Raw genomic sequence first — 16,457 nt, 5'->3', positions numbered from 1 at the left:
GTGGATCCCTGGTGTTCCCGGAAACAAGGCTGCGGACAGACTGGCGGGATCTGGTGCATCCCGTCCCCGTTACACCAGGAACGTACCCCTCCTAGACGTCAGGCGTTGGATTGCGAATACTATTATGGAAGCCTGGCAGCAGGAATGGTTCCAGTCGCGGATCACTTTCCTGAGGAAGATCAAGGAAACCGTACGACCATGGCTGGACAGCCAAAAGTACAAGGACCAGCGGATCATCTCAAGACTCCGGACCGGCCATGCGAGGATTTCCTGTAATTTCGGAAGCACACCTTTCCGCAAGGTTTGTTCAATTTGCAGCATCCCCGCCTCGGTGGAACACGTGCTGTGTGTCTGCCCGGAGTTCCAGAAGCTACGCGAACAACACGGACTCCCGGAAAACGTTAGGAATTGTGAAAATCCGCCGATATTAGCTATGGGCCAATCACCCACGTTGCAGCTAATTATTGTTCAACTTACCCGTGCAGCAGCTGAATCCAAAAATGACCTTTCACCAACTGACAGTAAATGTGTAAGAAAAGTCATGACCTACCTAGTTATTATCCATCTCATATCTTCCCTCTCCTTTGGCATAAAAGTTATAAAAAGTATTTTCAAACAATAATTAATGATAATGAATTACTGAATCTTGATCCATCGCTTCCTGTTACCTCAATCCCAGGTCCCGCAGCATAGCCTTCACCTGGTGCTTGATGATCGGTATGCCATCCGCCGAGTGCAGCAACTCGCGTCCTGTAATGATGAACAGTTCTTTGAACTGCTGCGTCCGGTGGGTCAGCTTTCTGGCGTGCTCTGTTAGGAAAATCTCTAAACACTGCAGCGCTTCCTCCGAGTGTAGATAGTGCAAATCCAACACGTCTACATTGTTCAGCGTCTGCTTGTGCACCTCCATAATGGCATTCGAGGCCTTACTGCTGTACATATCGATTTTGGTTCGATGAAGCCGGGCAAGCTGGACATAGTACTCGGCCACCCCGGACATGCCCCGCTGAATGGCATTCCGTGCCTTCTCGTGGCATTCGTTTTTCAGTTCCTGGTGGTCCTGGGACATATTGCGGCATTCTTCGGCCGTTTTCAGGTGAAGATTGATGTCGTCTTCGCTGGATGACGGTACCTGCTCGACCGTTGGAGGCGGCGACGTTGAGGACGAGGGAAGTGTTTTCTGTTTTTCGGCTTCTGCTCGCTTCATAAGGGCTTCCCGTTCGCGAGCGATTTGGTTTCTCAGCTCTTCCGGAATGGATTTGTTTAGGACGGTTATAGTGTCGCTGAATTTGTGGGCATGTAGGATTTCTGCCAGGACTTTCTCGTCAATGATAGGATACATTTCGGCTAGCTTTTGACGAGTCATATGCGAGGCCTGATCTTGCGGAGCTTGCTTAGCCCAGCCGTTGATTCCGCTTCGGTACGCCGTCAGGGCGTACTCCATTTCCATAATGTCGTTCAGTTTGGGGGAATCCTCGATGGTCTTTCCATTTGCTGTGCCCAACTGTTCTGCCATTTTGGTAGCCATGAAAACCTTTGTTCGTTCATTGGTTAGTTCGTCTAAGGAGATGGCACCCGAGTCATGCTTATCCTTGAAAGTGGCTTGTAGCTGGCTTATGAGATTAATTCCCAACGTCACTTCCAGCACTTCGGGATCGTTTTGCAAATCTTCCGCTTTGTCTTTTCTTTTCGTTGTGTTCCGGAGTGATTTCGAGCTGACGGTAGACCGATCGATTTCGTAACCCCCTCCACCACCACCACTACCGGAGGGATGACCGGAAAGCACTTGCGATACCATTGTTTCATTGCAATCACATTCATACGCGAGTAGGCCGCCAACCGCACCGGCTTCCAAATTATCCGCTGTCTCGAATTCGTATGTCTTTTGCTCTTCTAGCAACAGATTTGTTGTCCAATCACCGTGCCCATTGCAGTTCTCGAACAAATCCCACAGATACTGGACCGGAATCTGGGGATAGATGATGCAAATTTCCGAAAAGCTAGTGTTTTCATTTTTGCATCCTCGTCTATGTCTGACCAGAGCAATCTATTTCTTGTCCGATTTCTTCTTTTTGCTGGGCTTGACCGGCGTCACACCTGTGAAAATTCGTCCTCACTCGTTTTCTCAGAACGGCCGTCCCGGTCGCGTTCTCTCCTGTGGCTTTGCCACGGCGAGGAGACGATTTTTGCAAATCCGTTCTCACTCGCATTCACAACGGCCGTCCCGGTCGCGTTCTTATCCTGTGGTCGTGCCACCACGAGGAGACGATTTTTCGCAAATCCGTCCTCACTCGTTTTCTCAGAACGGCCGTCCCGGTCGCGTTCAAATTTCCAATTTTCCTTGCAAGTGGGTGATTTGCCCTTTATTACCTATCGGTGGTCTCTCGGATGGTCTCCAAGATTCCAGGTTCGTCTCCTGGCAGGATCGCCAGAAATGTGAAAATCCGCCGATATTAGCTATGGGCAAATCACCCACGGCGCAGCTAATTATTGTTCAACTTACCCGTGCAGCAGCTGAATCCAAAAATGACCTTTCACCAACTGACAGAAATTTGTAAGAAAAGTCATAACCTACCTACCTACCATCTCATAGGAATCTGCTTGGTTACGACCCCTCGACGTTGGCTGCGCTGATCGCCTTTCTGAAGGACGCCCACTTGTATAATCAAAACTAGCCCCCCGTCGGTGGCTGCACTGATCGTGTTTTCCTCACCTTTCTATTTTTTTTTGCTGCGGAATTTCTCCGCCGGACGGGGCACTGTCTCCTACGGTGGAGCTCTACCTTGTTCGCGCACCCAGTCCTCACCACAGCCTAGATGTAATCCTCACTTTATATTAAGTTTTTAAAATGTTTGTCTCATTCGTTGGGTAATCAGAGCCAGTCATACGTCACGTTAATGTCAAATTGAAACCTATTTTCTGTGGCAGGATCTAGCCTGACCATCTGCTATAAAACGTGATGAACTAGCCTACGGCTAAAAATCACGATAATAAAGAAAAAACCCGAATTTATCCACCTATGGTGTGATCAGATCCTTCTTACTTATTCAAGTTTATTTATTTTATTATCAGTGACAAAGCCCCCCACCCCCGTGTCATCCAGTGACGCTACGCCACTGCCTGGGGGTACCCGGAATATATCCGGGTGTAGTCTATTTGGTGAGGCTACCAATCACCTTATCATCGTATTTTAATGTAATTTAATGGGTTTTAATTCAATTCATATTCAAGCAACTTCCCCGGGGTACCCGGAACATGTCCAAGTGTGTCCAATGTGTTCTGGAACACTTAACACGACTTGCATTGATCTTATTTTTGAATTCTGTAGTAATTAGATGTGTCGCATGATGGTTTTAATACGTTTTCCGTTAAATCCAGCGTGAAGGCCCATATTCACCGGATCTTATTCCGGCCATATCTCCGGAACCGGTTCACCGATTCCAAAACCGTTCAATAGCGTTCAATGGGACCCCAAGACCTATCATTTGGCCTCGAGTTTGTCCAAATCGGTTGAGCGGTTGCTGAGAAACGTGAGCGCATTCATTTCGTTACATACACACACATACACACATACACACATACACACGTACACACACACACACACACACACACACACACACACACACACACACACACACACACACACACACACACACACACACACACACACACACACACACACACACACATGTTCCTATCTCGTCGAGCTGAGTCGAATGGTATATGATGGTTTTGATACGTTTTCCGTTAAATCCAGCGTGAAGGTTCATATTCACCGGATCTTATTCGGGCCATATCTCCGGAACCGGTTCACCGATTCCAAAACCGTTCAATAGCGTTCAATGGGACCCCAAGACCTATCATTTGGCGCCGAGTTTGTCCAAATCGGTTGAGCGGTTGCTGAGAAACGTGAGCGCATTCATTTCGTTACATACACACGCACATACACACATACACACACACACATACAGACATGTTCCGATCTCGTCAAGCTGAGTCGAATGGTATATGACACTCGGCCCTCCGGGCCTCGGATCGATAGTCGGTTTTTCAAGTGATATCTATACCCTTCTTTGTAAGAAGGGTAAAAAGTACATGACGCTGGAGATTGGCACTTCTTCGTACAATTCCAATCGTGTTTTCCACCAAGACTTTTATAGTTCCTCTGTAAATTTTGATCTGACCTTGTTGCAAGAAATCCGTGGGATACCAGATCACCATTGGTTGATGGTTGTTTCCTTAATTTTTGCAAACAAGTACCACCATGTCAGTAACAATAGGAGTTTTTTCACAGATGGGTCAACCATAAACGCTTGAAGTATTCAACGAATTTCATAGCGCTTCATATCAACTGCAAAAACCCTGTTCTGTATACGTTGCGGAACTAGCAGCCAAATTCTACGCTTAGAGCAAATTGCCTCACTACCCTCTGATCACTATTTCATTTTTACGGATAGCCTTAGCTCGTTGGAGGCTATTCGTTCAATGCGGTCGATAAAGCACTCCTCGTATTTCTTGACCGAAATTCGACCCAAATTGAGTACTTTATCTAACTGCTCTTATACCACCGACCAACCGACATGAATGACCATAGCAAAAACAATAAAATTTCTGGCCAAAGCACACTACTGACATCTGGCTCCGTGTTCGCGGGAAATATTTAGCTAAGCCATGAACCTGCATGCAAAAGTTACGAATTGGTTCGTGTCTGATCTATTCTGGACAAATTATTTGTATATAGATAGAAAAAATCCTATGTTTTTAACAGTTCGGATCACTGCACTTTTAAATCGGCCGTTTAAGATTTTCGGGAATAATTCAGAATTAAGTGTCATGTCGGTTTGTCGGTGCCTACACACTAAGATTATTTTTCCGAAATCTGTGAAATTTTACCGAAACCTCAACAGCTGAACGTTCTGTAAACAGTTCGGTGATTTTTCACAGATTTCCGGTAATTTTTCACAGATATTCGGTGAAAAATTACAGGAGATCTGTGAAAAATCACCGATCTGTTTACCAAACGTTCAGCTGTTGAGATTTCGGTAAAATCTCACAGATTTCGGTAAAATAATCTAAGTGTGTATACCATCACTTTAGTCTAGTCCCATCTCATTGCTCTATATCTGCGAGTAACAAGAAAGCGGACTCGTTGGCTAAAATGGGCGCTATGGAAGGCGATATTTTTGATCGAGCCTTTGCGGATTTTTTCTCAATTACCCGTCAGCAAGTCCTCATCAACTGGCAACAAAAATGGAATGAGAGCTCGAATGAGAGTGATGTGTGAAGATGGTTACATTCTATTTAGTGTGGTAGGCGATCTGTGGGTGCGGAAAACTCAGCAAGCCGTACATAACGACAGTCACCATAAAAAAGAAAGCCTACAGAAGCGCCTGATGTCCTTCCTCCGGTCCCACGAAGGTGACACTCTGTTTTGGCTGGATCTGGCATCGTGCCATTACGCGAAACCGGTGATGGAATGGTATGAAGCCAACGATGTTGTTTTTGTGTCGAAGGAGGCAAATCCGCCAAACTCGCCAGAACTTCGCCCAATAGAAACATTCTGGTGGATTATCAAGGGCCTGCTCCGGAAAAACAGGGAACGTCTTAAAAACGTGAAAGTGTGTAAGAAAGATGGCGCAAGTGTTGCACAGGATTTGATGGATAGAGTTAAGTCCCCAAGGTGCTGGCATTTAGCCTATTAGAGGAGGTTGAATAAACCAGCTTTGCAAAAACATAGCTAATATATGTTTATTTATTCCCTGAGAGTTTCAAAAATATACGACTTAAAATGAATGTTTGGTGATTATTTTTGTCTGTTGCATTTTTTTAGAGCATAGTCTTTAAGTACTTCTTGGCAAATTTGTCGACCTTCTTCTTCCGGAACTTCTCCCGAACATATAGGCGGGACTTGTCGAAGAGTCGGGGTCGGGGATCTTCTTGGCGTCCGCTTTAATGTACGTCTCGTCGTCCATTACGCTGCATTTCGGCTGCATCAACCACTCGCGGTACAGCTTCCTAGCGCGGGATTTGGCAACCATATTAAAGGGTGATACGGTCAAAATTTGGTCAAGGGAAAACGCGTGTAAATCGGTGAAATCGTTTATTTAAAAAATCAAATTAAATTTCTTTTTCAAGTTCAATTAGTATAAAATTCAGGAAAAATATTCAGTTAGGCTTCCGCTTTTCCAAATCCGAATTGCCGGGCCTTACGCTTGACCCCTGCCATCAGATTTTGTACAGCCACCTTGTCCACCTTCTTCGCCGCAGAAAGCCAGTTTGCCTTGAACTGCTGCTCGCCCTTAGCAGTTTTTTTGGTCTTCTTTGGGTTCCACTTGACAATAGCCCAGTATTTCTCAATTGGGCGGAGCTCTGGCGTGTTGGGAGGGTTCTTGTCCTTGGGAACCACCTGCACGTTGTTGGCGGCGTACCACTCCATGGCCTTTTTACCGTAATGGCAAGATGCCAAATCCGGCCAAAACAGTACGGAACAACCGTGCACAGCAAAAAAAAATGTAATATCGATCAACGTAATTCAAGCTGATGTATGAAATAATGATGTAATAGCAAAAAGCAGATACAATATTACATCAATGGATGTAATTTTGTTCGCAAAATCGATGTACATCGTGCAATGTGATATTACACAACCGATGGATTGACCTGGTTGCAGCAGTTTCGATGTAATATTCAACAACTTTTTTTGCTGTGTGTTTCTTCAGGAAAGGCAGCAGACGTTTATTCAAACACTCTTTCACGTAAATTTCTTGGTTGACAGTCCCGGAAGCTATGAAAATGCTGCTTTTCAAGCCACAGGTACAGATGGCTTGCCAAACCAGATATTTCTTTGCGAACTTTGACAGTTTCATGTGCTTGAAAACATCTGCTACCTTTCCCCTTCCTTTTGCCGTATAAAACTCCTGTCCCGGAAGCTGCTTGTAGTCGGCTTTGACGTAGGTTTCGTCGTCCATTACCACGCAGTCAAACTTCGTCAGCATCGTCGTGTACAGCCTCCGGGATCGCGCTTTGGCCGTCGTATTTTGTTTATCATCGCGATTTGGAGTCACTACCTTCTTGTAAGTCGATAGTCCGGCTCGTTTTTTGGCTCGATGCACGGTTGTAGACGATACACCCAGCTTATTTGCGGCATCTCGGAGAGAGAGGTTAGGGTTTCGCTTGAAACTACCGGCAACTCTCTTTGTCGTCTCAGCGGCTTCCGGTTTTCGATTTCACCCCGATCCAGACTTCCTGGCTGTCGACAAACGTTCCCCAAACACTTTAATTACATTTGTAACGGTTGATTTGGCAACTTTTAGCGATTTTGCCAACTTTGCGTGCGAGTAGCTCGGATTTTCGCGATGCGCGAGCAAAATTTTGATACGCTGCTCTTCTTGCTTGGACGGCATTTTGACAACTGAAGAGTGAATTCCAAAATCAAAATAGGAGCAACATTCTGCACACACTCCTTCAAAATGAGGGGTGTTCAGGTTTTTTAAATGCAAAATTGAAAGAAATACGTCAAGTTTATATTGACCAAATTTTGTCCGTATCACCCTTTATGTTTATCGATTCGGTTAGGCGCCTTCCTTACCTTGAATACATGAAGTCCGGCCCGCTTCATTGTCTGCTGGGCGAACCAGACGGAAGAATTGACCTTCGTGGCTACGTTCCGAATCGAAAGCTTCGGATTGCGCTTGAAATAATCCCTCACCTTCCTTGCGTTCACGGGCTCGGTCGTCTTCGCTTTTCTTCCGCTTCCAGCTCGCCACTTGGTCGTCTTGTTGAATTGTCGATACAGTCGAAATTTCGACTGTAATTGATGGACTTAAAAAGTAGTTAATGTTCTACACTGTGTAATTAATGTAATTAAAACAGTAGTTACTGGAATTAATTTAATTACAGCCGTTGGCTGCGTCTAAGTTAAAGGTTATTGCGTGCCCCTAGCTTCGAAGCACAGTCGAGTTTTGTCCCTTTTATTAATTAGGTATTGGCTTTCACGAGTTTTTCTACCTTCCTACTCCCCACAAACTGTGCAATACGCAAGACCTGAGCCTTGAGGGATCTTGGTTTCATGTTCAAATCTAAAAATCCATGGAATGCCCCCCGTCATCAGAGTGACAGTTTGCGTCAAAATTGTGACATTCGAACAGGAGGAAAAAAAATAGTATTCGGTATCTGCTGCGTCGTCGACAATAAACCAAACAGCTTACAAGGGTTGAATTTATTCTCATTTATTCAACATTCCGGACGAAACCGAAAACGAATAGCACGACAGCGGACAACGACGATGGGTTTCTACGTTACGTCAAGGGTATTTCGACAATTGCGCCCGGTTTGCTTCCAGCTTTCGGTTCGCTACTTTTCCGTGACCGATCAACACAACACTCGGTAAGTAGCTGGTTCCTGGTAAATCTTATAAGTGGAGGAATTTGATGCCCTTTGCCTAGCAATTATTTTTAAACCGGGCTATTAATTGAAATTCGCATCAATTGCTTCCAAATACAAACACCGGAGATTGCATCCGATTAGCTGAGAAATATTACGAGCTTGAAAACAAATTCCGCGTAGTAGATTATATAATTTTATTGCGATTTGTTTTCATTTTAGTCTGGCAGAGGTGGGTAAATTGGAGCTTCCAAAGGCGCAGGGAAAGTATGAAACCGGGCAGCTATTCCTGCACCGCGTATTCGGTTACCGTGGGGTGATCTTATTCCCATGGTTGGCTCGAGTGTACGATCGGGATTTACCATCGCAGAACAAAAGTGTGCAGAGCGACTCAACCGTTGCACCGGCCGGTAGTGACTCGTCAACACCTCCAAATACCGCCAAGGAGGTACAGAAAAAGACTCACACCTTCTATCAGGTTTTGATCGATCAACGCGATTGTCCGTACATACGAGCCCAGACGGAGGCTGTAACATTCCTGGGTAATCAAGAATCCAGCCGCAGTTTGTATGCCATCCCGGGGTTAGACTACGTGGCCCATGAGGACATCTTGCCGTACAGTTCCGGAGAGCAGCATCCATTGCAACACGAGTTGTTTGATAAGTTTTTGGCGCATCAACCGGATAAGGATCCCCCGTTCAGTGCGCAGGACACGCTCCGGGCATGGCAGAAGAAGAATCATCCCTGGCTGGAACTTTCCGATGTGCACAAGGAAACGACCGAAGGTATTCGAGTAACGGTGATTCCTTTCTACATGGGATGCCGCGAGACGCCAGCCGCTTCCGTGTACTGGGTAAGTATTTGCCAACTAAATCTAAATCATTTACGATATTTAATTTGCTTTAAAAGCGTATCGTTATTAAGATATGTGCAAAGCGTGTAGGGTGTATTCCTTAATCCATTATTGTTCAATTTAGTGGCGCTATTGCATCCGTCTGGAAAATCTCGGAGAGCTGAGTGTGCAGCTCCGCGAACGACACTGGAGAATCTTTTCCCTCTCGGGAACATTAGAAACCGTCCGTGGTCGAGGGGTTGTCGGTCAGGAACCCGTGCTCAGTCCACGCCTACCGGCTTTTCAGTACAGCTCCCACGTGAGCCTGCAGGCTCCCAGTGGTCATATGTGGGGTACCTTCCGAATGGAGCGGGAAGATGGACACATGTTCGATTGCCGCATACCACCCTTCTCCCTTGAGAGTAAACCGGATGATAGCGGAAATCCTTCAGACGATTCCTCCAACAATTCAAGCAGTTCCGGTTCGACAACATCGACAACGGGTGGAGGGTCTTCGAGCTCCGCAGGAGGCGGCGGAAGCAGTAGCTCAGGAGGAGCCACCTCGTTGGAGGATTTGTTTTGACGACGAGGAAGTCCGATGTAACATGTTTAAAAAATTATATTTATTGAACAGTACGAAAGCTTTCCGCTACGCAAAGCGACGATCCAGTGAAACACTACTTCGTTGTACATATGATTTAATATTTCTTTAAAGTAATCCAGTACCTACCTATCGAATCACATAAGAAGAGGCAATTACATGGAAATTGCGAGTGAAAATCAACATTCTACGATTATTTACGAAAGAACTTTATTCCCTAATCATGATATTGCTCTTCATCGTTATCATCGTCCGGCTCCGGAGGATCGAAATCCTTTGTTTTAACGTCGGCTTCCTCACCGTACTGAATGGCATTGTCAATCATCATCAACAAATCGGCAATATTCTCCTCGTCATTGATGTTCAACGGCGTAAACCGGACCAAGCTAAAATCTTCGATCAGCATTCCTATCGTCTCCGAAAGTTTCCTGTACTTTCGACCCCACGAAGATTCGCCCGTGACTTCTCCGAGCAGTGCCTGCGGATCCGGCTCCAGATATTTATCCAACTGCCCCTTACTGGTCTTACTCAGCAGATCCATTTTACTCAGTATATTCACATGAGGCAATTCCATATTGACCATCACGCTGAGTGCTGCCATCGTCCCGGACAGAAATTTTGCTCCATCAATCATAAACTGCGAATCCACCAGGAATACCGAGCACAATCGAAAGTTCCACGATTCCAACAATTTGGCCAACTGCTGGCCCGCCTTCAGGTGCGTATACAGCTCAATCTGCCCGGGCATGTCGAACAAAATGTAATCGTCATCCGGCTCATCCACTCCATCAGTTCCTTGCTCTTCATCGTCATCGCCTACCCCATACAACTGGTTCCTCAACCAATCGGAATTCTCCAACAAGTATTCAAAGCAAAACACCAACCCACCGTTCGGTCCATAGTGCAACTCCTCGTCTTCCATAGCATCGTCTAAGTGGATGAGGTCCCGAATATCGATGAACGGTTGATATTCGAACGTTTCGGCTGCCGGGTCCAGGTTGACCACCTTGATCAGGCGATTGTCGTCGTAGCCATACCGTTGCATTGTGGCGCAATATGTGGACTGTGAAAATATAACTATAAATTGCGCTTCCAATTATAACTTCTCCGTGATTCTTACCTTTCCGCTTCCAGCAGGGCCCATTACTAGCTGTCCGTAGCGCATTTTGGGTAAGCTATTGGCGTTTCTGCGAAGAATTTGTATCGATAAAACTAGAAAAAAAATCTTATATGTAGCACTGGTGGTGCTGGACTTGGCTGGTGGAATGTTGTTATAAAAGAAACGTAAACAACACGCGTGTGTGATTCGATCGATTCGATGCAAGCTGTCACTTTTCTAACCAAAATAATAAACGATTTTGGGTAAAATATAAACAGGTCTGTGCCACATTAGCTTTGTTCATTACAAGCTGAACATTGCATTAGGTCCTAAGCAACATTGAACTATTCTCTTCGTCGGCTTTCTCTTTGTTAATAACTTGAGCACATAACTGTTTCTTGTTGTGTTTGTCGTATTAGATTCTAGATAAAAGCTTCTTTTAACGATATGTGTGCCGAAAATACCTGAAAATATATTTACATGGCCGTGGGAATACAAAGAGAAAGTCGACGAAGAGAATCTGTCAATGTTACTTAGGACCTAATGCAATGTTCAGCTTGCATTGACTCTGCACACTGAAACAAAGATAATAGTTAGGAATACTATTTTGCAGAAAACACTTATTTTCAGTATAACCATACACACCAAAATTCTTAAATTTTGTTCGGTACTTTTTTTTACTGCATTCGTTCTGTAAAATTTATGTTTTACCGAAAGTTTTGTAGAATGTGTTGTTTTACCATCTTTCCGTAATGAAAAATAATGAATTTCTGTAATTTACAGAAGTTTACCGAAAACTGTAAATAAAAATTGCTGATCGAAACTGTAAACGCCTTCAATGCTGCAAAACTGTAAAAAGTTTGCAAATTCTTTACTGTCAACCGAGCTGTCATCATCCAACAATGCGGCCATTTAGGTTGAGCGTTGTCCGGTTCTCCGGTGTGAATAGTAAGTACTTAACTTTTTTTTTACATTTTCCGTATAATCTACACTGAACGGAACATTATTTCACTACTAATTCTCATTTAGGCGAACCGCTTCCAGTTATTGATGCTACCTGAATAAGCAACATAATGTCCTCCTCAGCTGAAAGAAAAAAACCAAATTGTGCGCATGTTTGCATCAGACCAAGTTTACCGTCGATAACTTTGTCCGGGTTCTCAGCTGAATTCAATTGAAAATAAATTATTTTTCTGAGTAAAATAATCATTCGATATATTTTATTATCAAAAACACAAAAAAACTGTAAAAATCAAAACGTTCGGTGACGTTAACATTACGTTACGGAACGGTATTGTAAACATTACCAATTATTCAGCAAAATTTACAATGCGGAATTCGGTAAATTTTGACAGTTCAAGCGGAAAGATAAATTTACTGAATGTACGGTAAAACAACAATAAATTACCGAACCGATTACCGAACGTTCTGCTGTTCCATATTCGGTAAAAAATTACAGTAAACTGTAAAAAAAATCTTAGTGTGTAGAGGTAACTCTAAGACCACTGGGTCCCGAAGAAAATCATTATTATTTTTGGCTCACTCAGTACCAGAACAACGGTCCCAAGCAGTCCCAAGCTATTTCACTCACCCCTGCATGTTCTGCATGAATCCACACACCCCTAATGTTATCTGTCAAACTTTCATAGCGATTCAAAACAAACATAGTGTAGTAATAGAATTTCAACTAGAATAGGGTACGTTAATCGTTTGCTTGGGACCAATAGGCTACTAAAGTGGTGAGCCAATTTAAAATCGTTAGTTTCGTATTGATTGTTGGTATAACTACGCTTAATACCGTTAAATTTACCATGATTTCAGTATAGTTTACTATAAATATAATCAAATTTACTACCATTCTGTCAAAACTACTTTGTTTAGTCAAACGGCATAGTAGTTTTGATAGAAAAAATGGTAGAATTAAATGAATTTCGTTTCTGCAAAAATCTATTGGTGGGCGTATTTAATTTAAACCATCAATATAGTATTTTAGCTAATGGATTTTGTTTCTGTGCAGAGTCAATGCAAGCTGAACATTGCATTAGGTCCTAAGTAGCATTGACAGATTCTCTTCGTCAACTTTCTCTTTGCATCCCCACGGCCATGTGAAGACATTCACAGGTATTTTCAGCACACAGAATCTGAAGATTTCCTGCAAAAAGATGATGCGCGATCAGGCCAGTGACAAGGCCTATACCAACAGCAGCTTTTGACAGTAGGCAGCATGTCCCGGTCTCCAAACGTTAATTTTGCTGTGCTGGGCCCGCTGTCATGGTATAACATGTTGCCTATGCGCCTGTCACTGGGCTGTGCGCGATGCAAGTAGATGTGGGAACTGAAAGAAGATTTATTCGCTAGTGCAAAATTTTTTGAGCATCTTATATTTAGATTTAGATGTGTCGCTCCCCTCGGTTACTTAGGACCTAATGCAATGTTCAGCTTGAATGTTATAATAACCCGACCAACCGTTCGTGAAACTTCTTCAAAGTTCTTTATACAGAAATAAAGATTAATGTCGCATATTCTTTACTTTATATTTTCTATGATTTCGATGTACACATTTAAAAATCTTTATTGATCGATACTTACATTTAAGATTATTTCTTCATCGGTCATATGATAGTAATCTTTAAAGGTGCCATACTAAATTTCTTTAAATTTCGATATGTCACATGGACTTTAGTATTCTTTACAAATATTCATCAATAAATATTAAAATACTGATATCATCGTAACTTTGAACTTTGACAAAGAACAACAAAGATTGCCATCGATGCACATTTATAATCTCCTTGTTATCTATTTGCATCGCTGGTTAAAGAGAGTTCGATACACACCAGGTGACAGATGGCAATGTTTATATTATTTATCGACATATTCGGCATTTCATCGGAAGAAGCAATCTGCCGGCAAATGAACGAGAAGACCGATGGCCGCGACGCAGCAAATGTTTCCCATTGTAGTTCTTCAAGTTTACGCCTATATATTTAATAACCCGTGATAGCATGCGTGGTGGGATTCTCGGCATTTGTAACCCAATGAGGAAAATTGATACCCTTTTGACCTCTATTACATTTTTGAGACTATTACCAACCGGTGAACACTCGTGTTTATTTCAGTTACCATGGAGACGTAATTTGTGATTAGCCCCGGTCCCTTTCAAATTGTATCATTATTTATGAACGGCCTTATATTTGAAATGACGTTTCACATTCATCTAGTGATGTCCGATTTTCATTCGAATAATCGTTTAATCGATTAACGAACCGAAAAGTAAACTATTTATAATCGGTTAGATCATGCCGATATAAGCATTAACATCTCCACAGGATCATCACCGATCGTTTCAAACATGTGCTGCACTCTCATTGGTGGAAAAATGGCAGCACAGCGAACAAAAAATAATCGATTAGTTGTTAATCGAGTAATTAAAAAATGGGACATCTCTGATTTTGGTGGGATTGTTTTCATAAAAATGAGCGCAAAATTTCATCTCTTCTGAGGGGCAGGGGGGGGTTCTCATTGGATGAAAGGGACCGTGAAAGAAGACACTAAAATAGAAAGTTTTTCTTCCGACCGTTTCATCTTAGTATTCATCTTTGGTTATACCAACAATCAATACGAAACTAACGATTTTAAATTGGCTCACCACTTTAGTAGCCTATTGGTCCCAAGCAAACGATTAACGTACCCTATTCTAGTTGAAATTCTATTCCTACACTATGTTTGTTTTGATTCGCTATGAAAGTTTGACAGATAACATCAGGGGTGTGTGGATTCATGCAGAAAATGCAGGGGTGAGTGAAATAGCTTGGGACTGCTTGGGACCGTTGTTCTGGTACTGAGTGAGCCAAAAATAATAATGATTTTCTTCGGGACCCAGTGGTCTTAGAGTTACCTCTATGCTTATACCCCGTTCACATTACAGCTTATATCACGTAATATAGGCTGTCTTGCAATGAGCACTCATACATAGGATTTCCAGTGAAAACCAGATGTATGAGTTCTCACGAGATATACGTTGTAATGTGAACGGGGTATTAAAGAACCCAATGGGGTTCTTTAATTTTGAAAAATATATCGGTTTTTAAACATCATCTGAAAGGGCGTCGTTTTCTGAGCACAACGATATTTTTTTCGTTCCCATTTACTTATATCTCAATTTTTAAATCAAGATTTAAAGCAAAATAATCACTTCACTGTTTGAAACTAAACTAACAAACTGACAGTTCGTTCCCATACGAAGTACCATCAACAATCAATACGAAACTAACGATTTTAAACTGGCTCACCACTTTAGTAGCCTATTGGTCCCAAGCAAACGATTAACGTACCCTATTCTAGTTGAAATTCTATTCCTACACTCTGTTTGTTTTGATTCGCTATGAAAGTTTGACAGATAACATCAGGGGTGTGTGGATTCATGCAGAACATGCAGGGGTGAGTGAAATAGCTTGGGACTGCTTGGGACCGTTGTTCTGGTACTGAGTGAGCCAAAAATAATAATGATTTTCTTCGGGACCCAGTGGTCTTAGAGTTACCTCTATGGTACCATCGAGGGGCGCTAAGATGGTGATTTTTGCTAATGTAATCACACTTATTTAAAATAGTTCCAGTGCTCCAAACTTGATGAAATTTTGGATTTCGATTCCATTTGTAATGCATATTACGAATATGCAATTACCCTCGCAATGGATCACATCGTTCAAGCATTTTGAATTACGTTTCCTACCACTCGAACTTTAACGTGGAACAATATTATGATATTTTTTCTTCTACAACCTAGAGAAAATAGGGTCTTATTTGTAATATGCTTGAAAAATCTGGAATTTATTGTTTCATTTCCGTAAAAGCGCTGGTAGAGGGTCGTTCCAAAACTGCTCGATAATATGATTAATTACCTCAATACCCCTCAAGAACCCAATTAACCACTTCATTCGAGCACTTAAAATGACGTTTACTACCACTTGAACTTCGAAATAAAACATTATTATGAGATTTTTTCTTCTAGAACCACGAGAAAAGTAGCCATCATTTGTGCGTTTCATAAAATAATAGAAATTAGTTGGTCCAGTTTTGTGGAATCGCTGGTAGAAAGTCACGCCAAAACTGCTTGACAAAGTGGTCTATTCAAACTAAAGGGGTTGCTCTACGGTATTCACCAAACACCGTGTAGGGCCAAAAGTTTGAGCACTAGTGCCATAGACGAGTGCACGGATGGATTTAAGTTCACTCACTCGACAAAAAGTGACACAACAGCGGGGCCCTATTTACTAAAAATGAGCACATGAATAATACTCACGTAACTTTTGAAACGGGTCTATCAACTTATGTACCCAAAACTTGTTAAGCCTTTTTCGCGCGAACCGAATACGCTCACGCAAACCAACAACACCATCGGGCAGAGGAAATTCTCCCCTTCCCCATAGTGCTCTTGGTTTGCGTGGGCGTACTTCGGTTCTCGTGAAAAGGACCTAGCAAATTATTTACAAAAGTTGATAGGCCCTTTTCAAATGTTACGCGAGCATTATTCATGTGTTCAT

The 16,457-nt window shown here is 42.8% G+C and overlaps 2 protein-coding genes and 1 pseudogene across 2 annotated transcripts; 1 reads left to right on the top strand and 2 right to left on the bottom strand.

Moving 5' to 3' along the window:
* Positions 1 to 664: 664 nt before the first annotated feature.
* LOC135716262 (uncharacterized) lies at positions 665 to 8,070 on the bottom strand (annotated as a pseudogene).
* Positions 8,071 to 8,136: 66 nt separating this feature from the next.
* On the top strand, positions 8,137 to 9,994 carry POLDIP2 (DNA polymerase delta interacting protein 2). The gene is made up of 3 exons (XM_065238849.1): positions 8,137 to 8,385; positions 8,605 to 9,235; positions 9,360 to 9,994. The coding sequence occupies exons 1-3, from the start codon at positions 8,285 to 8,287 to the stop codon at positions 9,795 to 9,797; spliced, it is 1,170 nt and encodes a 389-aa protein (XP_065094921.1). The 5' UTR covers positions 8,137 to 8,284; the 3' UTR covers positions 9,798 to 9,994.
* A 33-nt stretch (positions 9,995 to 10,027) lies between these two features.
* LOC135715786 (GPN-loop GTPase 3) lies at positions 10,028 to 11,067 on the bottom strand. The gene is made up of 2 exons (XM_065238850.1): positions 10,936 to 11,067; positions 10,028 to 10,878 (listed from the first exon to the last, which is right to left on the bottom strand). The coding sequence occupies exons 1-2, from the start codon at positions 10,978 to 10,980 to the stop codon at positions 10,033 to 10,035; spliced, it is 891 nt and encodes a 296-aa protein (XP_065094922.1). The 5' UTR covers positions 10,981 to 11,067; the 3' UTR covers positions 10,028 to 10,032.
* Between the last annotated feature and the right edge of the window lie 5,390 nt (positions 11,068 to 16,457).

Source organism: Ochlerotatus camptorhynchus, unplaced genomic scaffold, assembly GCF_037179485.1.
Source record: "Ochlerotatus camptorhynchus isolate MF236.1 unplaced genomic scaffold, CSIRO-AGI_Acam_v1.1 ptg000046l, whole genome shotgun sequence".
In the NCBI taxonomy this organism is placed as follows: Eukaryota; Metazoa; Arthropoda; class Insecta; order Diptera; family Culicidae; genus Ochlerotatus; species Ochlerotatus camptorhynchus.
Note: the sequence above shows the minus strand (reverse complement) of the source record. Positions and strands in the feature narration are given on the sequence as shown.

Bases quoted from the DNA above. Each gene is read 5' to 3' on its own strand.
- POLDIP2 (XM_065238849.1), top strand. From the start codon at position 8,285: ATGGGTTTCTACGTTACGTCAAGGGTATTTCGACAATTGCGCCCGGTT. The intron at 8,386-8,604 runs GTAAGTAGCTGG...TTTTCATTTTAG, and splicing joins ACCGATCAACACAACACTCG to TCTGGCAGAGGTGGGTAAAT. The intron at 9,236-9,359 runs GTAAGTATTTGC...TGTTCAATTTAG, and splicing joins CAGCCGCTTCCGTGTACTGG to TGGCGCTATTGCATCCGTCT.
- LOC135715786 (XM_065238850.1), bottom strand. From the start codon at position 10,980: ATGCGCTACGGACAGCTAGTAATGGGCCCTGCTGGAAGCGGAAAG. The intron at 10,879-10,935 runs GTAAGAATCACG...ATATTTTCACAG, and splicing joins GCCCTGCTGGAAGCGGAAAG to TCCACATATTGCGCCACAAT.